The sequence below is a fragment of the Eublepharis macularius genome, chromosome 7 (genome assembly GCF_028583425.1).
Source record: "Eublepharis macularius isolate TG4126 chromosome 7, MPM_Emac_v1.0, whole genome shotgun sequence".
In the NCBI taxonomy this organism is placed as follows: Eukaryota; Metazoa; Chordata; class Lepidosauria; order Squamata; family Eublepharidae; genus Eublepharis; species Eublepharis macularius.
The window spans coordinates 107598713-107625050 of record NC_072796.1 but is presented as its reverse complement, the minus strand read 5'-3'; the positions used below and the strand labels follow the sequence as shown (position 1 = coordinate 107625050).

The window sequence follows — 26338 nt, the reverse complement described above, 5'->3', positions numbered from 1 at the left end:
CTCTTTTTCCTGTTGCATTTTGCTGAATCTCTGCTTTATTCAGAATCCTCCATAAAAGGAAATTTGGCAGTTCCATGTACTCACCTGAATTAGGCATTTCAGCAGCTACTGAATATATTTAACATATGAAACCTGTATCTCCTGATTGTATTAATATAAACAAGACAAAATTAGCTTCAATTTGAGAGAATAATCTTGCCAAAATAACTACTGTGGGTGCCACAGTAGTTATCTCTCTTCCCACTTGCAAATTATTAAAACTTATGACAAGTTTTACTTTATAGTATCTGTGAGAAATTTGAACAGGAACAGTTTACAGAATGGACCTTCCTTCTTCTTGTTTATCTCGAGGGGAAATTGAAAAAATCTGCAATCTTGGGATGACTGAGTTGAGTCCAATTAACTATAAAAGGAGCACGCCCGTAGAATGGATCTCTCCCCTCCTTCCCTCTATATCCCTCCAGTACCACAGAAAAGCTGCTCCTAAGGATTGGAGGGCCTTCGGGGACATATTGGGATATAGCTTGAAGGCGGCAGCTCAAGAGGAAATTAACTTCAGTTGCTTCCGTCTCCTTACTCTAGCCCCCTCCCCGTCTCCCCACCAAGTCCCGCTCCGTTCCTGCGAGTCACTGTTTTTAACAGGGCAGAGGGGGCTTCATTGAGAGAGGGAAAGATCCATTTCATTTACTCATTCCATTTACAATTCAGTGAAGCCATTCCCCATAGTTGTCTTGAGGGAAAGGGCCAGTTGGTTTCATTTTTACTAGAAAAACAATAAATATATTTGTCCTGAATTGCCTGATAAATTGTACAGAAAAATAAAGCCAAGTCAGTTCTTTACGGTCAGAGGCAGGAAGCCAACGATCTCTGAGTCAGTACAAGGCACATTGTAGTAGTAGGTACTGCTTCATGGAACTGATGGATTATGGCCATATTCCATAAAAAAAATTAACTAAGGCCATCATGAAGTATAAATATTGATTTTTTTGTTGTGTGTATTGCAAAATGCCACTGATTCCCCTTTGTCATTTTTAATGAGCTAATTCACCCTGTAAAAATTACCAGCTTGTCATCTCAAGTAGCTTTGGGTGGAGGAGGGGAGGCCATCTGTTGTTCCTTTATGATTTATAGTAGAAGGTAGTTTCCACCATATCTAGTATAGTCTGCCTGTTTTCAGGTATGTTATAATGACTATACCCTGAAAATCCTATTCATACAATTCTGTGCATAGGTGCAACAGTCTTTCTGCTTAGAGAAATATCTGTGTGGATTGGATGCATCTTTAAGTTGAGGGACTATGGTACATACGAGCAGAAGATGTTGAAATCAGTGCTTGGCATTTGCAAATAACTCAGATATTAGGATTGGAACAGGAAACACCTCTTCTAGAGACTTTGGGAACATGTTAACTGTGCTTAGGATGACAGTCTGCTTAGGATGGCATATGAGGGAAGATCAGTTGAACATTAGGAGAAGTTTCTTAACAGTAAGAGCCATTTAAGAGTAGAGCCAATTATCAGGGCAGGGGGACTCTCCATCACTAAAAGTCTTCAAGCAGAAGCTCGACAGCCATCTGTTGGGATTTCTCTAGGTTTAAATTTTCCTGCATTGAGCAGGGGGGTATACAGATGGCCTATAAGACCCCTTCCAACTCTGGTTCTAGATGGATTAATGGGCTGATTCAGCATAAGGTTGCATGAAATGAAAACTAATATACATCATGCAGATCCAAATACAATGTTTAAAAACCTAGTTTTATATTTTGAAGTCTATTAAAAAAAAAAAGATCCTTGGGAAACAATATTTATTTTATTTTTAACCCGCCCTCCCTGCAAGCGGGCTCAGGGCAAGGTAAAACATTGATTAAAATACAACTTAAAATCAATCATAAAAACAGATAAAATACTGTACCCCTTTTGGGGCAACCAGCGTGAGTGGACTTTCCATACCCCTTGTAGAGGGAGACTGGTGGAAGGCTCGGCAATGATGGGCTAACATTAGCCTCCACCATATGCCTGGTGGAACATCTCTGTCTTGCAGGGCTCACCGAAAGGATACAAGATCCTGGCGGGCCTGAGTGTCCTCAGACAGAGAGTTCCACCAGGTTGGGGCCAGGACTGAAAAGGCCCTGGCCCTAGTAGAGGCCAGCCGAGCCTCCCTAGGGCCAGGAACCACTACAACAATACAATATATTGTTGTATATTTAGTACTGTACACATTCAGTTGCAAAACACTACTCATGTTTGCATATCAAACAGGCACAGTTAGTTTAGGCTGGTTTGGGTTATACAGAATAAAATATGTATAGAATTTGTTTAGCTTTATTTAGGCCCTTTTGTAAGGTGCTGTTTAACATTTATGAACTGTAGTTGATCCTCCACCTCTTTATAAGAAATACTTCTTACATGTGATTTGGAGAACTTTTTGAAATGTCACAAATCCACTTTCACCTTCCTGAATAATTTTATGTCATATGAAAACTTGGCTACTTTACTGCTCAATCCTGATTCTAGATCATTTGGGAGCAAATCAAATAGAACTAGACCTAATACAGATCTTAGAAGGACCCCACTAGTTACTTTTCTCCAGTTACTCCTACCTGTACTTTAATTAAAACTAGTTAAAACCTTTGTCTTGTATTTTAACCAGAATACTATGAGGGGGCCTGTCTTTTGCCAGCTTCTTGCTTAATCAGACAGGGAAGCCATCTGTTGTATACCCAAGCACCCTCTAAAGTGTTTGGATTACCATTATTTCAATCTTCTGTTTATTAAGTTCAACCCATTTAACCTTGATACTTGATCACAGTCTCCAAACATTGGTTTAGGAAGAGACACAATTGTTCTCAGTGTTTAGTTAATGATATATAGATCTGGGTATCATCAATTTATTGATGACACTCTCCTCCAGAGCTCCCAGTTACTTCATGTATCTATTTGTAATATTGAACAATGCATCTCTAGCTGAAATCTAGTCCAGTGGAAGATCATATAGCAGTTCTAGGGGGACTGATCTATTGAATCTATGGGGATTGACCCTTTGAATGTGTTCCAATAGGTAATGCCATAAACACTCGAGCCAGTTCCAACACCACGGCTAGAAGTTCAGGCTGCATTAACAGATTTATGTGATTTGCTGAATCACAGCCTATTGAGAAGGTCAGAAGTATCAACAGGAAAGAATTCTCTGTAAACATCATGACATAGTTCCTCCATTTTCAACTGTCCATAAAAAGGAAAGATTTTTGAATAAACTAAAGCTGGTTAAGGGTCAAGATGGGTAGCCATGTTAGATACCTGAAGAAATGAGCTATGACTCACAAAAGCTCATAATCTACCACAAATTTTGTTAGTTTTATAGGTGCTACTGGACTCTTGCTCTTTTTTACAGCTAAAGCTGGTTAAGTCATCATGGTCTAATTTCTACCCCTGCCCCCCACACACCAAAGTCCACCTCCAGTAACAAAGCAAGTTGCTACTCTCCCCTTCCCAGTTGAGGTGTCTGCTATTTCAACCAGCAGCTTCCAAATTCCACTCAGCTTCCTTAACAACCCACGATGACCAGAGAACTGGCCAGCATTTGGTAACACCAAGCGTTTTGTCAATAACCTCAATAAGGCTGAAAGTGTTTGCTCCCATCTTTTCAAAACTCGTAACTCTTTTGGTTCAAAAATTGATGATGCTCGATCTTTTAAAAAAGATTTCGTGCACCTTCTGACATAGATCTATGGGGGGAAAATAGGTATTCACAAAGCCACCCAAATTAACTTCACTGTATCATTCTTATTTTTTTTATTAAAAAAATTAAAAACCCTAAAACATGTTTTTTATTATTTTCATAATTCTTTATAGCGTTTTCCCCTCCCTAATGATTTTAAAAAGAAGTATGGAAGTATTTCATAAGATCTTGATTTAATTCTTCTTAAAGAGCCTTGGCGTCATTATCTATGTAAATTGTGGTTGGAATATGAGCTTCATTGATCTTTGTACTTGGAAATTGCACCAATTAGCTTGTAATTCAGTCAATGATGTCATTGAATTCCATTTACATTTGACTTTGTGTACCTAAACAAGCCAACACAGCATTTCTCATTGTGCTTTTGTTATGAACAATAACATCATGTCCAAAGGCCTTGGTAAACATTATGATTTTATTGAAATGCTTCTTCCGTGTGGAATTTGATAGAAGACATGGCTTGGGCATTTTTGAGTACCAAAAACAAATATTTGATTGTAGTCTCATGATGACTTCCAATATTTTCTTTATTCCTGAAACGTGTCATCTAAATCTAAACAACTGATTTATTCTCATATACAGCAAATTTTCATATATAGCCTGTTGTTGAAAATAAAACAATCTTTTTTACTCTGAAAAGTGCTGTTTCCTGTGAACCTCAATGGAGATGTTTTTACCTTCATTTTTCTTCCTTTATGGCACAGACCAGAATCTACTGAAATGGTTTCACCATTGACTTCAGTGGAATCTAGTTTTCATCCCATGTGATTAATCCGAATTGTAAGGAGTTCTCTTCTCTAAATGCCACATGCAATGCTTACTATGGACACTATTCTTAAACCTGGCAGATTCAACAGATGTGATTTATCAACAAGTTTGCTACATCAACTGTGATCTGCATTCAGCTATGAATCACTTTTGCCCCAGCGCTCATGTCACAAGACCATAATTACACAGACAAATATATGTGGGTTCAACTAGTTTGCATTTTTTTAACCATTTAACTTTAAACTGATGATCTTTGTCAATACTTATAACATAAGCAGACAATTTGAGGGCAGGTTGCAATAGGTATTCTCCTTGGGTGCCCATCAGGCAAGTCCACCCTAGCTCCAAAATTGACTGGTGTTTTCACCTGGCTTGTTTATCATACCCTGCACAGTCCTCCCTGTACCGAGAGGGCCCAGCTTCCTCCACCTCTCTTGATTGGCCTACCAGGGCCGATTCCAGACGTCCCTCCCCATCCCGAAACGTCGTGCAAAACTCGCGCGAGAAAACACGATATTTCGCGTTTTCCACGCGACGACGCTCGACGTTTCGGGATGGGGAGGGCCGTCTGGAATCGGCCCAGGTTTGTGAGTTGCTGCTCAATACCTGAGGCATTCCTTCCCAGCTCACCAAGCCATTCGGCATGTGATGGCCCATTCCGGACAGATATCCCATCACCAAGATGACTCAGGGTGTTTACTGATTAACCGTACTGATCCTGAGCAACCAGACCTATTCCTGCCAAGCTAGTTATTGCCTAACCAGTGTCTATACCAGACCTATTTAATTCTTGCCACCCGGGACCTCACGGAGCAAGCAAAAAACAGGTCCCACCTTGCCAGTTTGATGACCCCCCCCCCAAATTCCTGTTCGACGCCAACTGGTAACCAGCTAGCTCTATTATGCACTTTAGGAGGGAGGGTGAGTCAATGTCTGTGGCAAATGCCTATAGAAGGAAGAGGGCAGCTAGAGACATCTCCTGCTGCCCCCACCTGATTGGTTGAGCCTCCACAGCCCCACCCATAAAACCTCATGCCACATTTAATCATGTGGGCTGAGGCAGACTGGTCCATGGCTTACTTAAGCCATGAACCTCACTTTTGTAGATACTTAAGGAAATGATCCAGGTGACCTGACATTTTTAAAGCTGCTGAATGTTTCCAACTCATTGGTGTTTTATTCCAAATATTATTAGAGAAATAGTAGGTACCTCTATAAACAATACTGCACATGTTCTGCAGTGTCTTTCCAAAGACTGCATTTTGCAGCAAATATGCAGTATAGGAGGCAGAGATGTGATAGACTGGCCTGCCACAAAATGTGGCATTGTTACATTACAATGTAATTTATCAATACAAATGTCATCATTGGAGTTGTAATGGCTTAACACTCAAGTTCCAGATACCCCCATTTATTCATTTACTAAACACATGCTAAAAAAAATTTCTCCTAAAAAATCTGAATGAAAGAGACTTTGGGGGCCTAGGATTTGATTAAAATTTGAAGTACAAGTTTAGGAATAGAAGTGGAAATTTAACCTGATCCAGACAAATACCTTACAGTTCTTAGACTATACTTTTTTAGACTACAAGTAAGTGAATTGTATGCTTAAGTGCTTACCTGTGAAAAATATTCCTACAAATAGAAAATGGGGGTGTCCAGAAAATAATTCAATCATTTAGAACCTTTCTCCATGTCGCCTAATGTTCTGTGTGCAGGAAGTTTTGTAATACTGGAGTTTATTGGTTTAATCCAGCAAATGCTTCAGGATGGCTTCTCCAAGCTTTTTTCCCCCTTTTACTGGCATAAAGGGTGAAGGCAAGACTGTGTCCCTCAACCTGTGCCATCACAGCTACCTATGCTCCTGGCTGGAACCTCTTCCAGCCCCTCTGCCTGCTGCCTTCTGCCCCCAACCAGTCTCGTGCCATTCTCCTGCTGCAGGGCTTGCCTCAGCACTTCAAGCCACCTCATGTTGCTGCCCTCTTGCTGCTGCTCTACCTCTGCTGCCTGTTTCTCTCCATGAGGGCCACAGGTTCCCATCCTGTCTCCACCCCTGAGCTCCCGAAGAGCCACCACCTGCCTCCTTTTAAATTCCATGGCTTGTCCAGCAAGCCCCACCTCCTTGCTTCAATTTGGGGTTCTCTGGTTTGACATTGAGATTCTCTGCTTTGACATGTGTTCCTTTACTGTAGTTTGGTTCTGTTGGGCTTTGTTGGTTCAGCTTGCATTGGGAGTAGGACTTGCATCAAGACTGGCTTTTGGCTTAATCTTTCTCTTTGCCTGGAAAGCCTTGGAAATGTTTCCCCCATAGGAAACCGTGAGGAGCGGCTTGGGGCACCTTGTCCAATTTTCTTGAAACTTGGGAGGGGGGAGTGTCTTTATTGGGCAGGAAGGAGTAGGTTCCCTGAAAATTTGGTGGAGTTTGCTTGAAAAATACCCTCCCACAGCCCCCATATAGTTCCTCCCATAGGAAATAATGGCTGGATAAATTTTGGATTCTCTAATTTTATTGATCCAGTTTAGAGTCTGACCCAGATTTCAGGAATCCTGAAATTTTATATTTGTGATACTGGGATCCGAATTGAACTGATCTTTTTTTTCATGCACACCTTTTTTTCGTGCACACCTCTAGTTTTGTTTCCAGGGACATGAAATACACAGTTCAGATCTTACACGAGAAGAAAACATGGACAGCTAAGCCTCATTCTTCCTGCACTGACCAATATAGTTCCTCACCTTCCCTTCAGAAAAATATATGTTCAAATGTACAATGTTTCTTTACTTTTTTCCAAATCTGACTGCAAGCAAAAATAAAGGGGGAGGCATGAAGAATCTCTCTCATGCAGACGACTTTAAGAGATATGTAATCCATAGTAGTTCAAAGTGGCATAGAATCAGATACATATAGGATAAATCACTTGATCTCTTCCATAAAGTAGGAGAATTTAAAGTAGTGGTTTTTTTCATTTTATATAAAGTTATACTTGCTCTTTTGTCTGAAGCATCAAACAGGGCATTTTTAGAAGTTGTATTTCAGCATTTCTCATGATACTTTTTTCTTTTCCTCTTCTCTTCCCCCACCTTACAGATTCACATCGGGAATTCCTTCACAGGCCTGCTTCTGGATATGTGCCAGAAGAGATCTGGAAGAAAGCTGGTAAGAATTGTTTAAAAACATGAACGTAGCAGTTTGGCAGCTGTGTGTATTTGTTAAAGCACTGATACGAGAAATGGAGAAAAGGCATACTAGCAACAAACCAAAGTTTCAGTTAATACATTTAAGCTGGAACAGATTAGAATACAAAATATTTGTTGTAGCAACATCTACCTCTGTAGAGAAGGGCATTTCAATATGGTACTTTAAGAAAACAAAAAAAAGATGATTTCCAGGAGTTAAATTTCATTTCCCTCTAGAAGAGATGCGTTTGAGTGCCAAGCTAGGAAAAGCAGGAAAGATCTGTGATTAGGATCTTGCACAGTTTTTGAAAAGCTAATTAGCAGATCCATGGGGCTCCCTTGAGAAACAAGGAAGGTTCACTTGTGTTCCTTTCATCCCAAGCACTTCTAAAGCTCCCCTTGAGGCAACATAGTTGAAGAGCATTCCCATGTGACTTTTCCCAGGCTTGGGGGCTTGTTCAAACTGTGATGCAACTCATGCAAGGCAGCATGTTTTAGCATGCTGGCCTGAAACGCACAGGAGCTATGGATATCTGGTGTGCTGCTTAAACACATGCAGCTGCTTTGCATAGGTCATAATACAGTTTAAACAACACCCTGACTCCATGCAAAGTCACATGGGAAATCTTTTTTCCCTAAGTATGTGCTTGGCTGTAGGGATGGATAAGTCCTTGAATCTGTTTTTTCTTACCTACAGAGCTGATTAAAAAGAGAGGAGTGAATCATGTGTTTATTTATTTGGCTGTTTACATTTATACGGCAAAATTCCTAATTTAGAAAAAGATATTGACAGAGAAAGTCCTCCCTCAGAAAACTGTGAAATGTTCAAGCCAGAGGAAATATACTGTAGCATACCTAACGGCTTCAGTAAGGGACTGAGCACTGACTGAGGACTGAGTAGTAGTAGGACTGAGTTTATGGATCAGTGTGAGGTTCTACTCCTGGATACCTCAGCGCTAGCGTTAGAGGATTCTGCTAATCCACACCATCTTGCCTGAATAGGCCTGTGGTGTAACGGATAGAATTAGAATGGAGACAACTGAATTCTAATTCCTCCTCAGCTACCAAGTCCACTAGGTGGCACTGAGCAAGTCAATTACTTCCAGATAATGACCAAAAAAACTCACCCTCAATATTTTTTGCTAAGTGCTGTCCTGAATTGGCACTATTTATTTAATTTAAAATATTTTTATCCTATGTTCACAGCCAAGGAACTTGTAGACAGACTAATGCATAATACGCATTACTCATGCAGTAAATTACTTTCTTTAGAATGGGTAGCTGTACTGGGGAAAGATCAGTGTAGTGGCTTTGACTACACTGGTCCCTTGGCTATATTCCAGAAATATGCTGATCATGATAACTTGAAGACAACTTGGAAGTTTCCACTGGAGAAAAATGTGGCCCCCTCTTTGCTTATGGGAGGTGTGCCACTGGTAACATATTACAGTGGTTTAAAAAAAAAACAATTGCACTGGTTATCTGTATGCTTTTGGGGTCAATTCATTGTGTGGTTCTTACCATTAAAGGCCTTTATGGCTTGGGGCCTACATTATCTGTTGTCCCAACACTGTGAAACAGCCAGCCTGAAGAGGGGCAAAAGGCATCTTTGCTGTCAGTTTTCTGGAAAGCTTGTAAGGCAGTGTTTTCCTACAAGTCCTTTTGCTTACTTGGCTGCTGGGGATGGGATATTTACAGGGCCGGTGCCAGGGTTTCTGGCGCCTGAGGCAGCTTCAGGGCTGTTGTTTCCCTATGTGCCCAGACTGCATGATGACATCACTGCGTGTAACGGCACATGCAGGGCATGCCACTGGGACAGCGTGCGTGCGTCCTCCCAACCCTCCGGCTCAGTTGCTCCATGCACCGCCCTGGCCGCCTGCCGCACCTGGCCCGCAGCTGTGTGCTAGCAGCGGCAGCAGCAGCACAGGGCAACTGAGCGGGAGAGCTGGGAGGCTGCCCACTCAGTTGCCCCGTGCTGCCACCACCAGCATGCAGTCCTGTCCGGGCGCAGCAGCTGTAAGCCAGGCGCAGCAGGAGGCTGGGGTGGCATGCGTCTGTCCTCCCAGCCTTCCGGCTCAGTTGCTCCTGGCCCGCAGCCTTCCAGCTCAGTTGCACCTGGCCCGCAGCTGTGTGACGGCAGTGGTGGCAGCAGCATGGGGAAATTGAGCTCCATGGCGCGTGCCCCCGCACCTGCCCCCGGTGCCCCCTCCGGCACCTTAGCGCTCCAGGTGGCTGCCAGCCTGGCTTCAATGCACGTGCCGGTCCTGGATGTTTATTGGCTGCTGGGATTTCTGACTACTTATTTTTCACTGTTGCTGATTTTTCAAAAATAATTCAGGTTGATGGCATACTGTACAATTTTTTTTATGGTTTTTAATGAAACTCTTTTCAGGTGGTTCTCTTAGCGGCTTTGAGCTGTATGATATAAATATTGTAAATAAATAAAACTCACCTGCCTGCCCAATCTCTCTTAACTAAAGCACTTGCTGCTGCTGGGAAGAACTTCAGTTGGCCACTCCAATTTCTATCAAAACCCCTCTATTGCCATTATAGCTGCTACTTCTTCTCCAACAAGGGGAAAACATTATATGCACACACAAAAAATTAGGTTATAAAGTATCAATACTATTCCTGGTTTGTGGACAATAGAATCTTGCCAGGATTCTTAAACATTTTTTTTCTGCACACAAAAGCGTTAAAGACTTGGGAATCTGATTCTCTTGTTCACATGTGGATAAAATCTGATGGTTCCGAGGGAGATCGCTGGCACTTAGCAATTTTCAGTTTTTTTCAGTTCATGTTGGAGTCTCGGTAACATAGAATTTCACAATGTAGTTTTTAAAAAATATGGATTGGAAATGAATTCATAAAGATACAAAAGGCCTGTATTTAAGTTCTGACGTTTTATAAATAATAAAACTGCATCTGTGGGCTTGTCTCCATATATATCTTTTCGAGGGATCAGGGAATGTTTGCAGTTGGTAATAAATATTCAAGCACCTTGCAAATGTCCTACCAATTCTCTTTGCTGATCTGTGTGTGCCGGTGGGACTAGAATAGGAATGCATAATTTAAATATAAATTGCCTTATTTGCATATACAATTAGTCAAGCTGCAGCTTTGATCGTAAGCAAAAATTATTGTCCTGTTGCCACTTAGATAGAATTGTAATTCACCTTGAATATTCAAAGTAAATTAGTCCCACACTTCCATAGCTGAATGGTCTGATTTCCCACTCCTACAAACATTTATGAGAGGGTAATGGGAGGGCACGTTTTTTTAAAAATCTCATAAAAATGAGAACATGTATCTCTTTTTTCTGAAACATTGTTTCAGTAAAATATTATCATTTCTTCTTCAGATATTTAGACTAAATGTATCTGGAAAAACAGGTAACCTTTTGTTCATCACATTTGCCTTAACATATGTGTAAATATTTTAGTATTTTAACGCTGACATGGAAATAGCTGATGAACATCAGTTAGATTGGGATTTTGATAACTGGATATTCATCAATGTGGTGCATTTTGGATTTCAAATGGCTCTTTTTTATTATCTGGGGCATCAAATGGCAACATTCCTGCCCAATCCAAATCACCATGCAACTATTACTAGGTACTCAAGGGAGCTATGGACTTGTATTCTATGAACAGTCTTTTTCCTCTAACACACACAGGTAAAACTGGTTGTGAAACCGAATGGATCTCAAAAGTCATAATGATAGGCTTTGTAATGGGGTTTTGCTTTTCATAGGAAAAAAAGCAATACCACTAAGGAAGCCTTTGGGCACACCTAAAGTAGCCCTTGGGAGTCTGGCCTATGTGTTTATTTAAAGTGTAGCAATTTCACAGATTAGAAGATTTGGTGTCTTTTGTTAAAGAGAAATAGATTTATGATCCTATGGAATACTGCATATACCAAAGTAACCTCAGAACATTTGTAACTCTAATATTTTTATTCTACAGTAAAACATTTTTATTAGGAATCTTATGTTTTTAATTAAACAGAACATTTAATTAAGGTGCTTCTTAAGTGGGTGAAACAATTAAGTGCAAACACTTGAATGAAACATGTCATAATTAGTTTTAATAGAGTGTTAATTGGTACTAGGTTTGCCAAGTTAATAATTACTGCTTATTAAATTTTCAATTAATCATTGTCATTTTGCTTTGAATAAAGATGAAAATTAGATACACTAAATAGGGGGAGGATAGTTTCCTTGTTAATTAGAGCAGTTTTATAAAAAGAAATCACTTGTTTTAGTTGTCAGTCGAACACGTGAAATCTTTGCACTCCTCTTGCATTTTTTAAAAAAGCCTGGCTCATTTATGACAAGTCATATTTTCCAGTGTGAAAAAGCATAATGTGTTACATTAATTTCAATCTAACAAATTATAACCGTCCTTGTTTTATTTTAAGGCAGTGGTTCAAACACATACTTGCACATATGCTCATCTAAAACACTGTAATTCTATCTATAACCTGAAAACTAATTGTTAGAGTAGAGGACAATGCTTTAGAAATATTTCTTTGAAAAAAATCAGTGTGTGTTTAATATGCATATTCTACGGTAGCAAACATGCATATTAGCAAGATGAAAGAGAGGGAATTTATGGTCATCAAATATCAAAGATTTGAGCAAAATGATATGATATTTGAGTCATGGTGGCTCCCCATACATGCCATAAGTACAAGGAAGGGCAAGAAATACCTAAGCAAATATATGTAGTATCATATTTTTAATTGTTTAGTGATTGTTATCTCAGATCTTAGGGATGCTTGTCCAGCTGAAAAACAGTAGAGCAGAGTTGGAGTTACATTCATATTACACACGACTCAAGAACCTTCAGAATTCTGTTTCTTATACTTGTCCTTGGATCTAGCCCCTTCAATGGTCCTATTGAGCCAATGAAATTTTCTTGCCTTCTTTTCAGAGGAAGCAGTCAATGAAGTAAAACGCCAAGCAATGACTGAGTTGCAGAAGGCAGTATCAGAAGCAGAACGGAAAGCCCATGACATGATCACAACAGAAAGAGCTAAAATGGAGCGCACGGTGGCTGAGGCCAAGCGACAAGCTGCAGAAGATGCACTAGCTGTGATCAACCAGCAAGAGGATTCTAGTGAGGTGAGGCATTTTTCTAAGTTCACTCCTAATATAAACCTACATGGAAACTTTCACCTGTGTTTTGAGTTTCCCTTGCAAAATGTGGCCTCTTCTTATACGTATTTTTATTTGTGTTGGAAAGCCTTTGTTTTGAAAATGAACTGCAAAATTGTCTTAAGTATTAAAAACAGTAAGAATGTAGGAGCTGGGAAGTACTGAGTTAAACCAATGTTCCATCTAGTCCGGTCTTACTTAGTTTTCAGTCCTCAAGCAGGGGTGCTCTGATCCTTTAGATAATCTGCGATATACCAGTGAGCCGATTCCTAAAGTTACAAGCAGCGAGGATAGATCCAACCAGCTTTTTGGTTGGTAAAAAAGGAGAGAGAGGATACCCTGTGGCAACCCAAAAAGTCTGTCCTTAGATCATGGGATCTCCATGTTTAAAAAGCCGTGTGGGATAGCATCTATACCTGGGGTCCCCAACGTGATGCTCATGGGCTCCATGGCACCCACGGACACCTTTCCTGGTACCCACAAAGTGTTTTTAGAAACTTGATGAAGTCATGTAGGGTTTTTGCCCAGCAGGACTTCTGGTTGGCCACTGGAAATCTGATTGGCTGCGTGGAAAAAAAAATAAACCCCTGTAAACCACTGGTAGCCCAGTCTTCTCCTGCCTCTAAGCAGAATTCCTGAATGCCATTCCAAGCTCCTTTACCAGACTTTTGGAAAAGCCTCAGTATGTATTCATCCCACTAGCTACTGGTCAGCTGCAAAAATGGGTAGGGAACTGGAGAAGGAAAGGTCTGAGGCAAGCCAAACCTGCTCCTCTTTGCTCTTGGTTAAGGATCATCAACCTCACTCCCAGTTCCAATTTCCTTTCCATCTAACTGTTTTGCTGAATTCCTGAACTTTTAAACTGTGAAACAAAATACAATTTATACAGTCCTAAATCTCCCCTTCTCCTTGACTGATGGTCAGCCTCCCTTTTTCTGTAGAACCACTTCAATGCATTCCTTAAAATATAGTCTGAAACACAATAGATCCTTTGCAACTGCCCTTTCACTTCCTCTGAAGCACATACCACCTTTGTGATTTATCATTAGCAGAGAGGAGTGTGGAAAGAAGGTAGAGGAAAAGTATGTTCTTAGAGTGTGCTATTAGTTGCTCAATGCAGCTGGCACAGCAGGGTTTGTTGTTGGTCTATACTTTCCATACAGAAGAGGCTTAAGTACTACTCAACAAATGGGGATTTCTGCATTCAGACAACACAGGTAACAAGCCAGGTACAAACCAGAGATCTTTAGGCAACCTGTTTTCAGATATTACATTAAAATTGAGCATAATCTAACTGTAGTTTATAAAATCGTTGTTCGTTGTGCCATCCAAATGCAGCTTATGTTACTCGCATATCCTAGAAGAAAGATTGGTTAAATAATGAACTTGAGCAGGCCACAGCTTGACTAGTCAAGTGAGTGCAGGATGCTTTAAGTGACATAGATGCTTTAAGAGGCAATATGCAGTTTAACCCTGCATTTGGAAAGTTAACACATTTATTTTTGAAGTAAGTCTCCTTGATTTTAATGCAGTATAAGCTGAACTCATGTGACCCAAGTTATTTCTTTGCCATAAGCATGTGCATGTCACAGGAAATCCAACACTAGTTTACATTGTTGTATTCCGTTGCCTTTACCACATTTTTCTGGGGGAGAGGTGGTACATTGTGAATAACCACAGCATGAGTAACCACAAAAAAATGGAAGGGAATGTCACCTTGTGTTATGACATTTCCTTGTAGCATTGATCTTATAAAGTCTCTGTCAAAAACACATGGGAGTTGAGGCATAGTTTCTATTCATATTCAGTTTAAAATTTAAACAGCATGCCATTTGAAAAAGAAATGTAAGCAATAAAAATTTGATTTTCCAAAATAGCGTCCAGCCAATAAAAATAGCTTCTGGAGTTAAAGAAATCATTATGTATTGGAAACAAGTGCATGGTTCTTCCAGAAGAGGGAAGAGTCCCTGTACATATTATAGCAGAGACCTGTGGGTTCTGGGAGAGGGAGTATTACCAGAGTTGTGAGGCTGTTTCCTTTATTAGAATTCATTATTTTAGAAGAGATCTGGAATATTATTTCAGTATTATGTGTAAAGGGAAGGTCGGGGAAAATAGCATCTAACAGAAAGGAGTAAGTAGAATTGAAGACCAACAAAGGCTAAATTAGAGGTGAATACAGTAAACCTCAATTCAGACTATGGCATGTCAGGGAAAGCTTTGGATTTTCATGGTATAGAGCATATGACACCATATATTACAGGAAAACATGAGTGAGAGAGCAGTTTGTCACGAGTCCTGAAGTGTTTTGGATAAAATGAATTCTTGTGTCTTTCAGAGAAAAAAGAAATGTTAAAATCCGTGCGGAAAGGGAAGTCTTGATTAAAGCTGCCCCAATAAACAGATGCTAAGTATAATTCCTTTCAGTTTAACATTAATCAGAGATTTTGTTCATGGTCTTTTTTTAATAATAGCCTATTTTGCTGTTGTTGTCAAAGGCCGTTTGCGCATCATAAAGTCCTTTCTGAGAGCATAGTTTTAATTAATATTTGCAGTTGTTTGTGAGGTGAAGTCTGAGGTGTTTACACATCTTAAACATCTGTGTGTTGTGAAGGATGTCCATATCCCTGTTCTTGGAAATGCTTTGCTTAATGTATTCCGTGAGCTGGTAACGTTTGAGTGACTTAGGTTAAAAGATTCAAATGAGACACTTGCCTCATCATGAAAGAACTGGCAAAAATCACAGGCAGATAAATCAGAGGCATGCTGCAATATGTATCCATTATTTAAAGAAGAGTAAGATTTTAATTGGTCCCAGGCATCTCCAGAGATGAAAGGCTGTTGCGGAATCGCTAGATGCCCAGAGTTTTGACTTAATGTGTAGCAGATGAATAAGGAGGAGACAAAAGGAATTGATTTTCAACATCTGAAAGTTTTCTCGGGAAGAGTCTAGGAGAAGTGTGTGTAATTTTTTTTAAAAGGTTTACTGCTCCACTGCAGATTTAAATACAACATTTTTTATAGAAACAGCATGTAGTTCAGATACACTAGAGCATTTTCTTGTCATTGTCTTTATAGATGCTGATTGTTATGCTCATTGTCCTTACCATGAGGCCATAAACAATTTTGTTATGAAACTTGACATTAGTAAATGAAATACCTAATAGGAAGGGGCGAGTTTAGATTAGGTGTATGCATATAGTGCATATTATCTCAATATGTAAAAACAAAGCCTTTCTCAGATTTGTGCAGCCAGAGAAATGCCCACTGCTTTTTTAAAGTGATGATTCCTCTAGAACATACACACATCTGGAAGAAAGAGAGGTTTTCTTCAGCCCCAGCTGTGTGGGAGCTTTGCTTTTGTGATGTGATTCCATACATCTGAAACAGCGTGCGGTTGGATGAGTCTTTCACAGAGGGTGCTGCCAACTGCAGTCTATATACCCACATGGTTACACCATTGATATACAGCTTACAGCTGCAAGGGATTGCATCACAAAAAAGGAACCCCCACATAGGCTGTGACAGAGGCCTAATTTTCACTGAGATGGTAAGCCAGTGTCCAAGATATGGGTTGGAAATCACAGGAGTGACAGGACTGAATACTTCCATGCAAAAAAAAAAAAAAAGGAAAACTAGACATCAAGGGGAATTTATTGAGGTATTTTATATCTTCCCCACAGGAACTTACGACAGGGTTCTTCCCTGCCCCATTTTATCCTCACAATAGTCCTGTTGTGTAAGTTAGGCCAAGAGAACATGATTGGTCCAAAGGTACCGAGCAAGTTATCGTGGCAGAGTGGGGCTTCAAATCTAGATCTTCCAGATGCTAGTCGCACACTAGCTGTAGCTGAGCCTTCCCCCTAGCATGTGCAGAGTTTTTTTAAATGAAGAAGCAGTCAACTATGTGAACCCCCACCTGCACTTTGAATTCGTACAGCTACTGAATTTCCCAGTGATAAGTGGGCCTGTGTTTGAAAGGGGCTTGGTGGTTGCAGGGTTTGGGGTGTTTAAAGGGCCCTGGCTGCTTGCAAGCAGCAGGCTCCTTTAAACTATGGGCTGTCAGGCAGGGGGATCCCCGCCACCTGCCAGCTGATAGTTTAAAGGAACCTGCCGCTTGCAAGCAGCAGGAAAGGGACCCTTTAAACTATCAGCTGTCAGGTGGGGGAATCCCCCCGCTGCCTGCCAGCTGATAGTTTAAAAGGACCTGCCGCATGCAAGAGGCAGGGGAAAGGCCCTTTATATTCGGCCCAAAGCAACTCGAATGCTTCGGAGAAGCTTTGATTTGGGATTTCTGAATCGGGACCATCATTCTGGTCCTGATTCGGGAATCCTGAATCTTTAGAAATCAGGTCCAATTCGGGTATTTTATTCAAATCAGAAACCCAAAACGCACACCCCTAGACATCACTCCTGGGAGTGACGCCATCATGCTGCATCGGAAGCATTTTTGCACAGAGCCGATTTGGGTTCCAAATGGGCCAAATCAGACTTGTTTGGAGCCCAAATCGGCCCAGGAGCAAAGAGGAAGACTGAGGTGAGAGCCGGGTTCCCCCCTCCTGCCGGGAGGATAAGGCGACCTGGCAACCCTAAATCCTACTCATAGATCCAGAGGAGTTAGCTATATTAGTCTGTAGTAGCAAAATAGAAAAGAGTCCAGTAGCACCTTTAAGACTAACCAACTTTACTGTAGCATAAGAGAACTGTGATTCTCGAAAGCTTATGCTACAGTAAGATTGGTTAATCTTAAAGGTGCTACTGGACTCTTTTCTAAATCCTACTCAGGTTTCTTACTCTAAATAAAGTGGTCTTAGGATTGTACTGCTGACTCGGAGTCCTTTTGAAGTATTCCAATTTGGAAGCAGCTTTCATATTTTAGGTACCAATAATTACCATTGGCTCAGTTTGTGCATGAAGAAAAAACAAATTAACCAGATTCTCTTCGGCACTTCAGACTCGGGGTGGCATGATTGAATGGTCCTCCAATAGACAAAAAACCCAACTATTTGCATGTAGAAATTTAGCATACTATTTATTTATTTATTTATTTATTTAAAACATTTTAATACTGCCTTTATGCCCAGTTCTGCATCCTCAAGGTGGTCAAACCATGTGAGATGTTGGCAAGATCCATAATCAGATCTTCCCAACAAGTATTTAAAGTAAATTGCCAGGAAAGGGGCAGATACAGGTTTTAGTTCTCCCCTTGTCTTGGTTATAGAGACACTATTTTAGTGCAAAGTCCATGGATGAGTTCTTTTTCCTTGTCTGCAACAAGTTTAAATCAGGCCTTAGTTAATACTCTCTGAATGGGGTAACAAATTCTTTTGCAAAAGAAAAAAAACTATGATTTTTTACTTCAGAATTCTGGCCCTACTTTCAGGAATAGTTTGGAAGCACATAAAAGTGTAACTAACAGAATCTGCTTAGGTCATAGCTATATAATCTGTGCTCTGTTAAAACTTGCATTAGAATCTTACCAAGATTTACATGTTAAGCACTAATACGTGTAATTGTGTCAAACACCACTAATATCATTTTAGGGTATCATTTTCTCCTTTTAAATCCAAATAGGGAAAATGTAAGGCAGGAGCTGAAGGCTGGGTGCAAACTTCCTGCATTAATAGGATTTTGTAAGCTGGATCTAGGTTGTAATGATCAGTTCAAATATATTTTGTTAGGAATTTTTCTTTCCATGTTTACAACTTGAGAGGATCTACAACCTCTTGACATGCCCCAGATTCACTGCAGTCCTGTCTGGTGGCTTAAGGTTATAGTGCTTAGGTTCAGCTCTTGGTGACAATTAGGACAGCTTGCAGGAAAGGATTTTTAAAACTTAAAAGACATTTATTAGGGCAATTAATCTTGTTTGATTTTTATAACCTACAATAGAGCTGCTTCAGCTATTTTAGGGGCTTGTGCATACCCAGTGAGATTTCTGGTTTGTTTTGTCTTCTAATTGCAGCCCCTCCCCATGTAGGCTACCATAAAATGGTTTACAAGCTCCCCCTTTCAGAAGCTATTTCCATGTAACACGAGAGAAGGAGCAGGCTGCAGTTATAGAAATGCAGTCCAATGTCACCTTAGGCATACAGAGCAAGTTGAACAGTCCTTTGAGTCCAGGTCTAAATTTGGAAGAATGGTAACTTAAAAATGAATTGTGTCAGTGTGACTGGATCGCATAATGTTGGCAAGCTAATGTAATAGCCTGATATCTCATGTCTGTAATTTGCACTGTGAACATAATTAAGATAAATGTTAAGTTGCAGGCACAAATAACACATGGTGGTGGGCATCCATAATCAGATCCCCCACGTATAGATTTGTCTTTAAAAGCAGCTGTGAAGAAAAAGAGAGGAATTGGAGCCATGAAACTGGGAAAACAGTGATTAACTCTTCCCCCTGCACTATTTATATAATCAAACTTCCGCCGCCGCCCCCCCCAACTCAGTAGTCCCTGGCTATTGCCACAAGTTACTGCTGGGGGGGGGGGCGCAGTAGTTGCTGGAGGGGTTATGTATATAGTGTAATCTGGCCACAGAAATGGGACCTACCACAATTTGGGATTTAGCTGATGCTGCTTTCACAAGCTGTGCTGTCATCACTGCTGCTTGCCTAGAACATTCTTCCAAACAATTTTCATAGAAACCTCTAGCATCCTGCTCATCTTCATTGTGTTTCATTCATCCTTTAGTAAACTGGATGAAAGAATGACAAAAATGCTCATCAGTCAGGTTATACAATGCTGTAGCAGATGGGGTGAGATGACCTTGATAGGTTGTTGCCCTGGGCTATAAAACAGTGAACATGAAAACTTTCACATTGAAATCTAAACATAGAAAATAAATCCAAAGCTATAAATGCAGGGTTGGGGCAGCTGGCTGGCTTGTCTCTTGAACAATTGAGGAGTGTCTAGGAGTAGTAATAAATCACAAACTGAATCAACAAGTTTTCATCAAGGACAGAAACAAACCAAAACCCAGGTATCATTTGAAGTCGCATTAGTATAATTGGGCTTTTTAGCCCAGCCCAGAAACTTGATGTGGAGAAGCAGGAGCCCTCTTCCTTTTTGTTAAACATGGCACTGGAGACTGGAGGCCGTGGAAATAGGCACAGGAAATAGCAACTTTATTTAACCGGCAGAGATTGAATAAGTACAGTCAAGGAATGAAAGTGCTGAGGTAAAATTTTGTTGGTAGTACAGAATATACTTTCAGTAACAAGCAAAATAGATCTCTTGAAGCTCAGTTTCTTATATTCTTGGTTCTGAGCAGTGAGAGGTGTTTTACTTAATACTTTAGTTACAGTAACAGTGTTTCTTCACAGAGTTTCCTATGACAGCTCAGGTTTCCTGGAGTTAGTTTAAAACTGTTTTCCCTTCACAACAGACCCAGAGTCCTCCTCAGAGACAAACCCCCTTTAGAAACTGAGCAGGAATTAATCTCTCATAAGAAAATATAACCCTTCTTCTTTGGGCTTGAAAAGGAGTCTAACGTACTACCCAATCACTCTTGCTAAAACACACTCCCAGTTCTATTGTGTCTGTGTCAAGTGGGCTTCAACTTATGCTGAAACTTATACTAAGAATTCTTAAATAGAATTCATCACTAGGACAGTGATGTTAAAATAAAGGCAAAAGTTTCCTCTTCCCTCACTCCAGAGGGGAATGTTTATGACCTTCTCTATCAGACTCACTCACAAGCTGTTTGAACAATCCTGTCAGAAACCAATTGTCAGCCCTTCAGCCGGGTTCTAACTGACCAAGCAGAGGGGAGGGAGCAGCCTTTCACTCAAGCTTTTCATTCCAAGCAAGAGCTAACTCTTTCCCTCTGATTGCTACACTTAGGAACCCTGCTTTCTAGTGCAGTCCCTCGTAGAAGGCTTGCTTACTTTCCTCTGATTCTGTTTCAACCCTTCAGTTTTTTCCCCTACCACATCTAAGAAGAATACAAGCCCATTAGGGAGAGACAAGTACGATATTGAATTAGAACAGGAAAGGCTACATCTCAGTCCCATTCGTTTAGCCCAATCCTGAGTGCCTTTTCATACCCCTATTGCTATGAAATAGCAGGAAAAATAATTTAACTTTTTCAGGATACTATAAGCTTTTAAAGACTGACTACTTTAAAAGAACTGAGTGTGCAGGGAGGGGAGGTAATTAAGATTGGTAGAAACGTGCTTCCTGTGATCCTAATTAGTTCCCACATGGAAGAACTATGAGCAACTAGCATTTTATAATATCCTGGAATGGTGGTATGTGTGAGAGTAGGATTGAGTACTGCATTTCATAAGGTGATTGAGTAAAAGTTTATAGACTGTGGTCTATACTACTGTGTTTAGTTCGTACTGCCTGTTGTTGTAAGTAAGATCCTACTATGTAATTTTTGCATTGTTTAATGTGTCATGTTAATACTTAAGCTTTGCTTCAGTTCTGTTCTCCAATTGGTTCTTATGAATCAATTTCTGATTGGTTCCAGATTTCTACAATCCAAATCCTATTGCATTGTTTACTGGATATTCCAATCCTGTTGATTACATTGACTTACTTTGTGTAATCTGCCTTGAGTCCTGGTGAGAAAGGTGGGCTATAAAGAATGCAAATAAATAAATATAATAAATACATAGCCTCAATTGTAATACATCCTCCTATCCCCAAGGAATGGAGAGGAGAAAAATAAAAATCCTTTCACACCCTCCAGTCCTGTGTGTATTGCTCAGTTTCAGGCCTAGATAAGCAACTTTTTGCAAACCTTGCCACTAACCTTAGCAGTTGAGGAAGACTGTTTTAGTGCTAGGCTGCGGTGATTTAGTAGTAATTGAAGATACTAATTTTGCCCCAAGCTCATCATTTTTATGCCGCTCTACTATGAGACAGTTTTCTTTCAGACTTACAGAATCTCTAGGGGAAAAAATCTGGATGCTACACTCGATCTTTACCTGGAACCCCTGAGGTGCGGAGGAGGCAACCCACCATCTCCCCACCCCACCCCCGCCAGAGACTTCCCTTTGTTTCTGGAGCCAAAACACACTAACAAGCAGCAGTTCTAGACGTAGCTTGGAATTGGAATGGTTACTAGCCATGATGACTAAACAGAGTCTCAGTGTTCAGAGGCAATCGCTTTCTAAATACCAGTGCCGGGAGGCAATAGCAGAAGGAAGCTTTGGCCTCCATGCTCTACTCATTTGCCTTTCAAGGTCTTCTGATTGGCCACTGTGTGAAACAGGATTCTAGATCAAACAGACTTATTGGTCCAGCACAGCTACTATGTCCTCCTATAATGATTTCCATATTTACCAGAAGCCATGCCTCTGGTAAAAATTCCTTTTCAGGGAAGCTAATTTTTCCCCATCTTTAAGCGGTGTAGTTTCTGGGGGCTATGCATAGGTGGAGTCCCGAAGCAAGGCACTTGTAAGAGTTCTGCAACATAAAGTCATCTTCCCTTCATTTCTTTTTTAGTCTCTTGGGCTTTCTGTTTATGCAAAGTATGTTATCACTAAAGTTCCTAGGCTCAGTTTTTGGTTTTCATTCTTAGTTCTCTAGCTATGAGGGTGGAAGACTGTAACCCTGTGCCACTCAGCTTGATACATTAGATCCATATTACATTGCCGGTTCTCATGTATTACTAGTGGTATTTCCATAATAGGGTATAGGTAAATGCTACTAGTTTACTTTTGTGCTCCACTGGTGCAATAGGAGCAATCCATTCCCAGTCAGTGGGTATATCACTATGTAAATCTCTAAAAGCTTTTCATTGCCTCCCCCCAAGTATGCATAAACACATGAAACTGTCTTATGCTGAGTCAGGCCATTGGCCTAGCAAGTAATTACCTACTCTGGCTGGCAGTGGCTCTTCAGGGTGTCAGGCAGAGGCCTTTCACGTCACCTGCCACTTGATTCTTTTGACTGAACCCTGAACCTTTCGTATGCAAAGCAGATTTAGCAATATAATTTCTTTGTGAGGAAAGCATGATTTAACCTGTCAGCAGGACTGTCTTAGAACCACTGATAATTTCTTTACTACTTCCTTACAGCTATAGATTGTTTTAAAGGAATCTAGGCAAAAAATGATGTACTCATCAGAAGTCTGTTTGGCTAGAGATCAAACCATGTGTGAACAGGCTTCTCTTTAGTGACTTGCTGAGCTTGGCTTGCCTTATTGACTGTTGTGCAAATGAACTGAAATAGTGAGGGTGAATAGTTTAGTGAACTTACTGCCAAAGTTGGAAAAAAAATAGGAAAAAATCTTTTTTCCGGTACCCCCATTTAACAGCATTTGAGAATCTTACACGTACTGTGGTCTTCATTGCTTGTGTAGGGTTCTTGCTAACCAGAGCAGATGCTTTTCTACAGACATCTGTTTAGATAAAAAAGTGCAGCTGATCCAACAATATGATGTAGGTTTATCTGTTTTGCAACTGTGCTTGATTTTGTACATTTTGAAAATACCATATCTATTATTCATCACCTCATCCATTAGCATATTTGGGGAATCCTGGTCAAAACAGAGGCACCTCCTCAACTGTGTGTGTTTGAATGATACAAGTCAGTGGAACAATATTGCTTTTTATGTTTGTGACTTCACGTTTTGATTACAGTAATGGTCTCTGTGTTGGGCCGCTCTTGAAGACAACCCAGAAACTGCAATTGGTTCAGAAAGTGGTAGCTAGGCAGAGGATAGCTGATGGGAACGTTCTGCCTATCTTTAAAAAGCTACATTGGCTGCCTCTTTGTTTCTGAGTCCAGTTCAAGGTGTTTTTAGAGACCTTTAAACCCTTTCATGGCCTAAGCCTCACACATCTAAAGGACCATCTCCTTCCATATATCCCTAAGCTCTAGCTACAGTCTTCAGGCTACGATCTACCAGATGCTCCCCCACCTAAGAGCCCGTTCCTTTTTCATTGTAGCTCTCACTTTGTAGAACAGGCTCCCTGAGAAGATGAGACAACGCCATCATTAGAAACCTTCAGAAGGCACTACAGTGCCATTTTATTCACCAAAGCTTTTAACAGGTAGGCTTCTTGTGCGGGGGAGGGTCTCTTGGGTTTTGTTTTGTTGATTTAAATTGTAATGTTTTAACTATACCTTTTAAATCACCTTGCGCCACAAAGAAAGGCAACATATAAATATTTTAATTAATAAATATATTTTAGTAAATACACATTGATGAGCATTTTCAAAAATGTAACTTTCAGACTTTTCTACATTTTTACTATGAGTATTAATGAATGAAAACACTCAAAGTATACAAATGGCACAATGTAACAGGATTGTGAGGAAAAGGAAGCAGGAAAAGGGGACAGGGAAGGGAAAGAGGGCATGGTGTAGGAGGGGAACGTGAGATGCTCCCCGCAAGTCCTTGCTGGCCCCCCACTTGTTTTTCCTGTGGTGCTTAGAAAATGCTTAGAAAAGCTTAGAAAATGCTTAGAAAAGTGTGCCTCTGCTTAGCATGGCACAGCATGTGACCTAAAGAACATCTCTAATGTGTGATTAAATTAGAGATTTTGAAGCCAGAACCAGGGGATTGTATTTATGCTAGGTTATTGAATCCAGATTAAAAGTTTGGTTTTGTGAATGGTCTTTTAATTATTTATTGACATTCTTAGAAGTATTGATTTGTTTAAAATGGAAACACAACAAAAATGCAAGGATGTATAAAAAATAAGTGTCATGTATTTCTGCCATTGTTTACTACCTTCTCATTGGTACTGCAAACATTCTTAGGACTGGGTTGAATTGGACATTTGCCAGAGTCTAAAGACCAGTAACAGTAACTTACTAGGCTAAGAGGCCACCAGTTCTCCCCACTTTTTTTGCATTAAGAGCTCATGGAAGCGCTTGGACTAGTGGATGCAACATTTCAGGCTATTTGGAATGAGACCGGTTATCTAGAGCCATTTTAATCAAGTTTTCAGCCTGCCAGTCTCACCCTAATTGGGACACGGAGGAGGGGGAATACAACTATGTGATTCTCCTGGTCTGCTCAGCAGTTTTTGATATAATTAGATATGATCCAATTGGCTCCAGTGGGGATCAAGAGCACCATGTTCTAGTGGGTCAATTAGATTGCTTCCAGAAGATGGTGCTAAGGGACATGTGCTCAGCCCCATGACAACTTGGTGCTGTGGATTCTACAGGATCCATCATGTCCCCTGTGCAGTTTGCCATCTATGTGAAATCACTGGGGAAAGATGTCTGGAGATTCGAGTTTCAGGTGGGTAGCCATGTTTGTTTGTAGTAGAAGAGCAAGATTCAGGTCCATCAGTATTCTGGCAATCCCCAGCACTGCCTGTCTTTTTCTTCTGAGTCAGATGAGGGAACATTAGATCTGAATACGTGTCAGTAGGCAGTAATGGTCAAGGTGAGGACCAATTAACTGAAGGTCAAGCCAGGCAAAACAAAGGTGCTCTTGACTGGTAATCTAGTTAATGATGAACTATGAAGTCAGTCTGTTCTGAATGGAGTGCAGGATAAGTTTGGTTTTACAGATGGAGTTTCAAGCCTCCTTTGTGGCATGTGGTGTGTATGGCCAGCTGCAGCTAATGTGTCAGCTGCAGCCTTTCCTTATACGCAAAGTCAGGCCATTGCCACTTATGCTCTTGAGTCTCGCCTCATTCAGACTAAACTCTTACAAGTGCAATTTACATAGTTCTGTACTTGAAACCAGTGCAGAAGATTTAATTATTGAAAAAAGCATCAGCAAAATTGTTGGCTGGCAACAGGATGAAGGAAGCACATCTGTGCAGTCTTAACAGATCTTCACTCAGGGACAGTCTTAGGCACAGGGCAACTGAGGCTGCTGCCCTGGGCTCCAACCCCCTGGCCATCACTCCCTGCAGTTGTTTGCTTCTGAGGCACCCCAGCACCTCTTCTGTAACAGATGAGATGGGTGGCTGGCTGGAGGAAGAGAAAGGCATGTTGATGGGGGGGGTGAGGTGGGGGACCAACCATTCCTCACTGCCAGCAGGCACACTGCCTCTCAAGTCACAGCAGCAGTGGCCCAGGCAGCAGTAACTGTCTGGAGGTAGAAGACTCCTCCCTGCCAGCCTCCCCTTGCTCAGCCACCAGAGGCACGGCACAGCAGTGGCTTCTGACCTCCCTAGCATTTGCCCAGCTGACCCCCACTCCATCCTCTGTCCCTTATTGCCGCTGGACTGTGGCCATAACCTTATGGCAACAGCATCCTGGCTCGCCCTCAGTTCTCTCTGCCTTGTGGGATGGTGGCTGCATTGCTCCCCAGCTTCAAGGTCAGACATGAATCACCAAGCTCTGTATTCTGCCTGTGTCTGCCTCCCCATTGCTATTCCACCGCCCTCCAGGAGAAATTACTTCACGGGTTCACCTGGTGGGCGTAAAAAAGGGTTAGTGAGACACATTCACCACAGCCTCCATCACTCACTCTCCCTCATGGGCTTGCACAGCCAACCAGCCATCCTGTCTGTCCAAGAAGATCTGCAGGGAGGGCAGTTCAGTGATTACCTGCTGTTGCCCTGCCCCATCAA

The 26338-nt window shown here is 41.0% G+C and overlaps 1 protein-coding gene across 1 annotated transcript in view; it reads left to right on the top strand.

The window, feature by feature from the left end:
• The window catches only part of RUNX1T1 (RUNX1 partner transcriptional co-repressor 1), a 150996-nt gene that overhangs the window by 108794 nt on the left and 15864 nt on the right, over positions 1-26338 (top strand). The window contains exons 9-10 of the mRNA XM_054985633.1: positions 7592-7660; positions 12615-12805. Of these exons, the coding sequence (XP_054841608.1) occupies positions 7592-7660; positions 12615-12805 (260 nt within the window). The remainder of the gene's footprint in view (positions 1-7591; positions 7661-12614; positions 12806-26338) is intronic.